This window comes from Diabrotica virgifera, chromosome 6 (genome assembly GCF_917563875.1).
Source record: "Diabrotica virgifera virgifera chromosome 6, PGI_DIABVI_V3a".
Taxonomy (NCBI): Eukaryota; Metazoa; Arthropoda; class Insecta; order Coleoptera; family Chrysomelidae; genus Diabrotica; species Diabrotica virgifera.
In genome coordinates, this window is record NC_065448.1 from 79,527,714 (window position 1) to 79,539,117 (window position 11,404).

An 11,404-nucleotide genomic window follows, 5' to 3' on the forward strand; every position below is an offset into this window, starting at 1 on the left:
AAACATTTTTGGTGCATAAATTTTAATGCTATCAACTTGTTCGATAGGTAGCTTTTTTGATAGATATTTATATGAACTTTGACAAATGTTTAATAAGTTTATGTTATAAAATGCATCATTTTGCCGGTATTTAAGCTTGAATACTTAGATTTGGGTACTCGACGAAAGAAATATACATTCAATTACCTATAACTTACTTTTAGTTAACATAGAAAGGTTTTTCTAGTAAGGAGTTTATTTGATTTTTTATTAGCCTCAATTTTGATAATTATAACTTTTTTTGTAAAAACTGATAGTTTTTGAGTTATTTATGAAAAATCGGTTAAAAATATGCATTTTCTCACGAAAAATTAAAATCTTTGATCTTTAATAACTACAAAAGTTTTGATTTATTTTAATAACTTTATATAACAAATCTTGCTTTTAATTTGTCCCTCTATCGAATTGTGGGGTTATTTTTAATAAAATAATTTTCACCCCCGAGGAGGGGTGGCATCCACCCCCAGGGTAAAAGGGCAAGTTGGCACCATGTCACATTTGTTCCTTGAGATATCCTCTAACCACTCACCAATTTTCAAGCAAATCTATGCAGGTTCAACAAAATCGGAGGTAATAGCTCATATACACCTTCAGTGACTGCACTATTAAAAATTTAATAATTATTTTTACCCAGTACTTTCAGAATTTTAGAATAAAAACCAGATTTACTAATCAGTTTACTGATAATCCCGCATTAATAATTGTAGAGCAGACATCAAGGGGTGAGAAATCTGAGACAATATAGTCAATTATGGTAGATGAAGTTTTTGTAATCCTTGTAGGAGAATTAACGTGCATTGAGAGACCATATGATTCAAATATGTTGACCAAGGACATTTGGGTAGCTCAAGCAGCATCATAATTAATGTTGAAGTCCCCGCATATAATTTTTCTGCTTTTATGAGGCAAGTCATCTAACAAATTTAGCAGGTTCTGAAAAAATAGTTCCACAGGAGAGTCAGGTGATCTATAGATGCAAATAATGTAAAGATTAAGATTTTTATTATAAACTAGGGAAAACTCAAAGAAGGCTTCATTTAACAGAAAGTCATATTTTGTTATCAGAGAAAAATCATTATTTCTAGAAAGAATTAGGGTGCCTCCATGAGCTGAATTTGGACGATCATACCTAGCAATTGTGGTATATATTTCAACAAAAAAAGGGTCGTTGACTTCAAGCCAGTGCTCTGTAACCGCAACTATCGGGGGAAATCCTAATTCCTCTAGAAACAAAAATAATTCGTCAGTTTTATTTCTTATAGAACGAATATTAATCAGAACCATACTAAAGTTGTCATCACTAAAATTATTCGAGGTTTCTAGTTCCTCAGAACACGTCGTATTATTTAAAAATTTCGTCTTGGAGAGCTAGTAGAATAATAATTTCGGTGACTTTCCCTTGATTTTTGTAGATATATGATTCTTTCTGAACTTAGAAAGGACCTATAAGCAGCAAGATCAGCTTCCACCTCAGCTGGACCAATTCCATAGGCATCATTAAATTCTAGAAGAATTTTTCTTAGTTCCTCAGTCTTGGTTGGTAGTCCTTCGGAAGCCAAAAATAGTTTTACACTGGTGTTGGTATATCCGGTTCCCTTAATCTTGCTAGTTTATTTGCATAGTTGCAATGTGGTATATATATTTTAGGAATATACTACATCTGGAATCAATCCCTGCGTTATTCATCATCATCACGATGCTACAACCCTTAAAAGGTCCCGACTTACTCAAGTTTCTGCGCCATTCTGCTCTGTCTCTTGCTTGGATTTTCCAGTTGACAACACCGACTTTCTCAGCATCCTGTATTACCCCGTCTATCCACCTCGCCTTTGGTCTATCCCGTCTTCTCATTTCTATCGGTTGCGCTGTTAGACCTTGCGTTACGCATTCATTCTAATATGGGCCAGAATTCTATCGAATCGAATGCCTTATTGTAATTCACAAATGCCAACCACGTTTGCTTCACTTAATCTCATAATCCACAAAAAATGTAACAATATTCATATCAGAAAACATTTATTCATCATTTATTACAATTGATTTTAAGAACAGGTAATCCATATTATTATTAGTATTAATTATTAACTTATTATAAACATTATTTAGGAAGTAAATATTTGCAACAAATAAACATGGTTGCCGTTGAAATGATTAAAGATGAAAAAATAATAAATTTCCCATTATTTCTTCTCTTCTTTTTCAATACCTGTAAAAAATAAAAGTAAGGAAAAACACTAGAAATAAGTTTACTTATAGTCCGTCCGCTATAACTTTTCCCATGCGGTACAATTCATTTTCAATCAAATTAAGTCACAACATAAATTGAAACGAACGTCGATGTGTATATTTATACATTTTGTATACTGTATACTATATACTACACATATACCGCATGGGAAAAGTTATAGCGGACGGACTATATATTTGTATTATTATTATTTTGAAACTACACTCACCAGCAAAATTAGCCGCCCACCTTGTATTTCTTTGAATTCGCAGAAATTGTCAATCTTAAACCACATTTTATGAAAGATACGGTGAAAACTATCTTTGAGGGTAAGAAAACAATAACATTATTGAAAAAAGTCGTTTATCAAGGGATATCCTGGATATCTGATTGGGAGATATTGTGCCACTCCACTAACGCAGCCATCTTGAGCTCTCCGAAGGATGTACGGGCTGGTACTCTTGAAATTGGTACACGACAATTAGACCGAAATCATTAGACCGAAAGCAGTAGACCGAACTCATTAGACTGAAAAGCACTTTACCGAAAGCTCACTAGACCGAACAGCATTAGACCGAAATGGTAAATAAATTTAAAAAGTTTGCAGTAAATTATGCTAAGATTTTGTATATCTGTCTTTTTGTTTATTGTATTTTTTTGTATTATTTTATATATAGACTGTGTAAATTGTTACTCTGTACAGTCTGATATAAAATAATTTTCATCCGTTAAACAAATTAGTGAAGGTAAAAATAAATTAAGGGTAGAGTGACGTTAACACCATTTTAACTGTTTATAATAACCATCCAAATAACATTTAGTTGTAATTAAATTAGTCTTTCTGTTTTACTGCGACAAGTAAAAAGAACTGCTTTTCGGTCTTCTGCTGTTCGGTCTAGTGAGGTTTCGGTAAAGTGCTTTTCGGTCTAATGAGTTCGGTCTACTGCTTTCGGTCTAATGATTTCGGTCTCTTTACAGTAAACCCTTGAAATTACCCGTTTTTCGACGTTGTTCCAAATGTGTTCAATTGGGTTAAGATCGGGACTGGGTGCCGGCCACGGTAAAACTTGAATACCGTCCTCATTAAGGTACTCACGGGTAAATCTTGCTGGATGGCAACATGCATTAATCTAAAGTTTTCACCAATGAACGATAAGAAAGGCATGACATGGTCTTGGAGAACTTCTTCCACGTCTCTTTGAGCATCCACACTGTCTCTATCGAATACAACAAGATCAGTACGAGCTTCATAAAAAATGTCTACCTAAATCATTATTGACCCTCCTCGGTAAGTCACTGTTTCGGTTACAGAGCATTGAGCAAACCTTTCATTTTGACGCTACTAGACACGCTGCCGTCCATCTGGACCTCTTAGTGGTATTCTGCTCTTATCGAACAACAGTATGTAGGTATGTTCTTCCATTCCGCCACAATCCAGTTAGCACATTATGGCACAAAAACCAAGTCTAGCTTTACGGTGTTGTGGGAGCAGCTGTGTGACGCGAGCTGGATGGAAAGCTCTCAAATTTCTTTATCCCACTCTTCTTCTAACGGTACGTTCACTCACACTTCTCATCTCGAATTGGCCTCGGGTGTATGAACCTCTCTCCCGAAATCGTCTGATGCATCTCGTACCGTAATTCAGCCCCTACATCCTCCGGAGAGCTCAAAATGGCTGCGTTAGAGGAGTGGCACAATATCTACCAATCAGATATCCAGGATATCATAAATGGATTACCGAACCGGCTCCAAGAAGTCCTAAGGGCCACATTCGGTAATACCTAAACTTAAGTGCATAGAAATCGGCCCACTTAAAAATTTGGTCATTTTTGATGTCTCATATTTCTTAAACCTGTTGGCCGATTTAAGTGATTTTTTGAACATGTTATAGCCTGATTCTTTAGCAATACCACTGTAATAATATTATTGCTAAACAGGTAAATTTTCATTGTATACCGGGCATTACCGGGTGTACCAATCAAACTGTGTTTTTTTCTCAAAGTTTGCATCGCCCTGTGGAATATTCTAGCATTTATAAAAGACTTAAATTAAAACCCAACTATAGCATCAGGTTTTCTTAACATTATGCTTTTTGATTCATTGGTTTATGTTTGATAATAAAAAAAGTTAGATACTTTAACAACTAGACATGTTCTTCATCAATACACGGTGTTTTTAAATAAGTGCGACAAACTTTAAGGGATAATTCTGCATGAAAAAATAATGACAGTTGGCTTTATAAACGTATGTCCGCAAATGTTTCGTTTCCGAGATACGGGATGTTGATTTTTTTCTTACAAACTGACGATTTATTTATTGCTTTAAAACCAGTTGAGATATGCAAATGAAATTTGGTAGGTTTTAAGAGTTAGTTATTGCGGATTGTTTGACATAAAATTAAGAATTTTATATTCACCATTGGCGTGCATACGGGTAATATGATCGGTCATATTACACGTATGCGCGCTAATGGTGACTATTAAATTCTTAATTGTATGTCAGAAAATGTGCAATAACTACGACTTAAAGCCCACCAAATTTCATTGGCATATCTCAACCAGTTTTAAAGCAATAAATAAATCGTCAGTTTGTAAGAAAAAAAATCAACATCCCGTATCTCGGAAACGAAACATTTGCGGACATACGTTTATAAAGCCAACTGTCATTATTTTTTCATGCAGAATTATCACTTAAAGTTTGTCGCACTTATTTAGAAACACCGTGTATTGATAAAGAACATGTCTAGTTGTTAAAGTACCTAACTTTTTTATTATCCAACATAAACGAATGATTCAAAAAACAGAATGTTAAGAAAACCTGAGGCTATAACCAACCTTTGTTGGGTTCTAGTTTCAGTATTTTATAAATGCTAGAATATTCCACAGGGTGATGCGAACTTTCAAGAAAAAAACACAGTTTGATTGGTACACCCGGTATACAATGAAAATTTACCTGTTTAGCAACAATATTATTACAGCGGTATTGCTAAAGAATGAGGCTATAACATGTTTAAAAAATCACTTAAATCGGTCAACAGGTTTAGGAAATTAGAGACAAAATTTTTAAGTGGGCCGATTTCTATGCACGTAAGTTTATTATTAATACTCATATTTTTTTTAATTAGACTATGATTTTCAAAATTATGTTTGTTTGAATTTTCTTAGAAGATTTTTAAACATTCCATTTTTGCTAATCATCCCTTGATAAATGACTTTTTTTTCAATAATTTTATTTTCTTTTCCTCAAAGGTAGTTTTCACCCTATCTTGCATAAAATGTGTTCCAAGATTGACAATATCTGAAAATTGAAAGAAATACAAGGTGGGCGGTTAATTGTGCCGGTGAGTGTATTTACTAGCATTTTTAATATAATTACCATCTTTAATAGAAATGACTCCCAATTTCAATTGAAAATAAGTTTTCCAAAAGAAATTTGGAAATCGAAACATCACAATAAACGTATTGTCAACCGAAATTTACTTTTTTCAGTGCGTCACAAGTGACGGAAAAAAAGGTACGTCCGTGATTATACACATTTATAACATTTATTCTAGTTGTTGATAGATGACGCTATAACCGGAAAAAAATATTTACCTACCTATTACAATCTATACGACTAAAATCTAAAGTTCTTCTCAGTCTTTCAGTGTGTCATTAATTTTGACGTCATATGATTTTAAGAATGTAGAGAATCATTGCATGACATTTTAATTAAATCTGCCAGTTGTCAGAATAGTAATCACCCAAATATGAAAAGGTTATTGCAGTATTCGCAGTGTGCAAGTACTTGGAGGGGATACGAGAAACGATCGTGCGCGAATAGCGGAGAAATACTGCAACTTTCTTAAATAATTCATATTGTCAATTGAAATTGTCAAATTGACGTATGTTTCATACCTACTGTCATTGAAGAAGAAAAATTATATATTGCTGCACAATATTGATATGATATGCAGTGATTATATAAAGGTAAATTTAATTAATTATATTTTGCTTGCAGTACTGCATTTTAATAACTAATTTTATTTACTACATACAATTGTTTAAGTTTTAATCACATAACCTGAATCTTACTTTTTCTTCTTATTATTTTTTTGGACTATGGCCTTGACAATTATCCAGTAACCAGGACTAATATAATTAGCCAATGTAAAAACAGTTTCAAAAACAAACATAAAACTGATAAAAACACAAAATAATGAAGTACTAACTAACAAAACAGACATATCAAATGAATTTGTTGACTACTATACCGATTTAGGAAAACGATATGCAGAAATGATCTCTGAGCCAACTGAATTTCAAGAAAACATATTGGAAATAAATAATAGTATGTACCTGTACTGAAAATGAAGTTGAAGAAATTATAAAATCTTTAAAAAATAAAAAGTCACCAGGGCACGATAATATTAGAAATATCTAAAATTTTAAAAGAAATAACAAAACAGATTTCAAATCCCTTAACATACATAATAAATTCATGTCTTAATTTAGGCATTTTTCCAGATATATTAAAAATTGGAACTATTAAACCACTATTCAAATCTGGCGAAGAAATATATTGTCAAAATTATAGGCCTATAACCCTAATCTCAAATATAGGCAAAATATTCGAAAAAATAATTAAAATAAGACACACATTTTTTAAAAAAATTTAATATACTATCTGAATGTCAATATGGGTTTCAAGAGGGAAAATCAACCGAAGATGTAATCTGTGCTCTAACAGCTAACATCTACAAAGCTCTTGATAATGCAAGACCATCTCTTTGTATATTTGTAGATTTAGCAAAGGCATTTGATACAGTTTCACATAAAATACTGCTAAATAAACTTCAAAAATATGGTATAAGAGGACTTGCATATAACATCCTAGAAAGTTATCTGCTAAATAGACAACAACATGTTTCTATAGATGGAGAAATCAGTAAAGGAAGAATTATATCTTACGGAGTACCACAGGGAACAGTCTTGGGACCAATTCTCTTCAATATTTATATCAATGATCTATTCAGATTGAATATCACAGGTAAGATAATAAGTTTTGCAGATGACACAGCTATTTTCTATGATGCAAATACATGGAATAATTTAAAACAAAAAGCTGAAACAGATTTTGCTACAATTCAGAAATGGTTTCAGTTTAATAAACTTACCTTAAATATAGAAAAAACAAAATATATACCATTTACATCATATGTTAATAACCTCCCAAATCTTGGCTCATTAAAAATTGATGCAAAAAATGAAATTCCACATACATACGAGATTAAATATCTAGGTATAATAATTGATAAACATTTACGATGGAATACCCAAGCAAATAATATCGTAAATAAATTAAGAGGACTCTTATCAAGATTTAAATTTTTAAAACAATTTTTGGGAATAACTCACTTGCGAATTCTTTATTATGCACTTATACAATCTCAACTTACATATGGCCTTTTAGGATGGGGTGGAATACGCAATAATTACTTACATTCTATAAATATTATTCAGAAATGGCTAATTAGAATTATATACGGGAAAAATTTAAGATATTCTAGTGAGCTGTTATATAACGAAAGTAAATTTTTAAATGTATGTAAATTATTCTGTTATAAAGCCCTTATACATATACATGAAAAAAGATAATATTAAATTTTAACAGTCATACCCACCAAACTAGATATATATATAAAACATAATACAATTCTACCAAAATGTAATAAATCCATCCTCCAAAGATATGTTGGTTACATAGGGCCCAAATTATACAATTTGCTACCGGATAATTTAAAACAATTTAAAAATTATAAAAAACATAGGTATAAATATGAAATTAAACAATGGATTGGGAACAAATCAACAAAATTCTGCGAAGAACTTATTAATGGACAATTGTAATAAATAAACTTAAATAAGAAATAAAAAATTATATCGTAAATAAAAATTGTATCTAAATAGATTTTTATTATCAACTGCAACATCTCTTGAATTATTGATGGCCACATTTATATCACAAACAATATTAAAATTATTATATTTTTATTTTTTCTTGATTAATGTTAGAGTTTTTAGTATTTTTATAAATTTCCATATAACTGTATACATTTATACATTTGTTAAATATTGTTTGTGTTTGTTTATATTTGTAAATTAGTATATTATATTTTTAAGTCTCACGCACAAGGGGTGCTATTTTTGTATGTATATTAGTAATATATATATACATACATATATATATATATATATATATATATATATATATATATATATATATATATATATATATATATATATATATATATATATATATATATACAAGGTAGCTCAACTTCAGTGCGTTATTTATGTTTATTTAGGTAATACTCATTATGCTTTTTATTTATTTTTTTTTTGTAAATCTTTATTGTTATCCCTAAATAAACATTATTATTATTATTATTAATTAAAAGTGCGAAAAATGTTGCTGAGCTATGAAACCAGGTGTCGCTTTTCCGAACTTGCACGGTCCCAATAACCCTTTTATTTGCAATTTGGTATAACAAATTAATCGTGTTTATTGCATTTATAAAAAGGTATGTTCTTTGATTTGTATAGTCGTATAAATTGTACAGATTAGAGTCGTATAGATAATACGTAAATATTTTTTATTATAGCGCCATCTGTCAACATTTAGAATAAATATTATAAATGAGTATAATCACGGACGTACCGTTTTCCTGTCACTTTCAACTTACCACGTTAGAAAGAAATCGAAAAATTGTGACGCGCTGAAAGAAGCATCTGAGAAAGACTGGGGTACTTCTATACGCGCGAAAATTGTTGATAGTGCATTGTAACGGTTCGTCACGTTACGAAAGTATTTTTGAACTCTTTAATTATTTTTATAATTATTTTCTCTTGATCTCTTAATTAATTTCTCTAATTTTCTCGTAATTAACTATTTATTCTTTTATATTTAAAGTTTCTTGCAATGATGCCACACTTAATTATGTTGTGATATCACTGGTGGGTTTGTAATATACGCCACCTAGTGAGAAACATTATTTCGTGTTCTGAGTCTTAATTTTGAGGGACAGAGAAATTTCTCGCCACTTTTGGTTTGGAGGTGGTCAACGAGTGGCATGTGACAAAGTTAGGTCAAATTTATAGGTTAAGACCTCGTTTTATAGTTAATTATTGGAATTTCGAAATGTGGTTCACTAAATGTCTTCAGAAGTGGTTGGAAGAAACGAAGGAGTCAATCCAATGAGTTTTCCGGCATATAATTATTGCAGTCACATTGTAACTACCGATATCTTTTTTTATATTAATTTTTTATAGCAACTCCTGGTTACTCCATTTCACTTTGACATAATATATAATCTTTCCAATTAAATCTTATGTGTAAATTTATTCAGTGAATTTAGTATCTTTTAAACATTCCAGAAATCTTAGCTAATGAATATCAGAGATTGGACTAACCTCAGTGTTGAACAGATATTTCACGTTGCAAAAGACAGAGAAGCGTTTAAAAAAGTGATCGCCAACCTTCGTTAGAAGACGACATAACAAGAAGAAGAAGAAACATTCCAATATCTATAAGTAATATTCATTCAGAGAAAATCCTAATCTTAATTTTTATCTATTTATCTTTATCTTTTATCTTAATTTTATCTTTGAATTCCAACATCATTAATAAGTATCCTACAATTATTTTAAAGAAATCATATCTGTTCTATATTTAAATTCCAAATTCACGTATCTGTAATTTGAAATTGTCACATATATTCTTGTCTCAAGGTCATGGACTATTCAGTAATGAGAAAATTTTTTTTTTGATTAATGACCTTCCCTAGTTTTTCTTTTTTCTTTCCTTTGATTCTTTCGTACACTTAAGAAATTGAAGTAAACGGGAATTATGTTTTTTAGCCACTCATGTGAAAACTTAAAAAAACATCTCACAACACCGAGAGGCAACCATTTCCAACCATTAGTCACTAAGGGGAACAAGCTTCTGGAGCGTTCCAGCTCCATTTTCGTCTTTGCACCTGGGCCTACAGGAGGCATGGTTTGGCACCATCCTGGTGCTCATTTTGTTAGGAGTCGTTTGGTTTTTGTGACAGTAACTTTCTGTATATGATTCATGTCACAGACATTTTGGTTTAATGCACTATGTTTAGTAATTATTATTTTTAAGATTTAGCTTGCATTTATTTGGTTTTTTTAATATACATATATAAGTTTAGTAAGTTCCCAAACTCATGTATAATCCTGCGGTACTGAACGCTGAGCTCGGCGTATCTGCCAAAAAGGTATTCTTGTATTTTGTTGTTAATTTGGTTGATTTCATTTCATTATGTAAATTTAGGTCGTAATATTAATTGCTTGTTTCCCAGATATTTTGTTGTTCATTTGCTTTTCTTCATTTGTTCGGTCAATTCAAGTCGTTTGTATATTTATCTTCACTTCAATTTATTTAACGTACTTTACTTAATTCATATATTTGTTGTATTTCCCTTAGTGCCTGCTTATTTACATTATTATTCATATTTGTCGGTTTAATTTGGTTGTACGTAGCAAGCGTACTATAATCATATGGTAAAGGTTGTAAATTTAGTCTCATGTGAGTTGTGTCCTATATATAAGTACGAGGTATTTAAATTTTGTAGCATATAACATGACTGTTATATTTTTTAATATTGTAAACATTTTGTCATTTTAGAGTCATATAATGTTCATTTATTTAAGTCAAAGATTGTGAAAATCTAAGTAGTTCTATTTGAATAAATCTGTATTTGTTTTTGTATATCAATTTATTATTATACCTTCCTTTTGTATTTACATATTACTAAATGAATATGTTATATTAATAGGCCAGAAAATGAAGCATTTTGGCTCGCAATTTTTTCGTCCAGCATGGATTTACTTGAAATTTTCACAGAAGATAGAGAATAGCCCGAGGATCATTTTCTATATTATGCCGCTGTACACTAAAACCTTGGGGGTGGTTGCCACCCCATCTCGGGAATTTTTCATTACATTTTAACCATGGAAGTTGATGGAAAAAGTAATTCAAAGAAAAACATATTCTTTACGTTTTCTTCGTCAAACTAATATTTTTCGAGTTATTCGCGGTTAAAGTAACAGTTTTTCGACGAAAAAATAAATC

At 31.0% G+C, this 11,404-nt stretch overlaps 1 protein-coding gene across 1 annotated transcript in view; it reads right to left on the reverse strand.

The window, feature by feature from the left end:
- Nucleotides 1-2,038: 2,038 nt before the first annotated feature.
- LOC126886465 (uncharacterized) overlaps nt 2,039-11,404 on the reverse strand; it is a 59,603-nt gene continuing 50,237 nt past the window's right edge. The window contains exon 3 of the mRNA XM_050653417.1: nt 2,039-2,245. Coding sequence (XP_050509374.1) covers nt 2,138-2,245 — 108 coding nt within the window. The 3' untranslated portion in view covers nt 2,039-2,137. The remainder of the gene's footprint in view (nt 2,246-11,404) is intronic.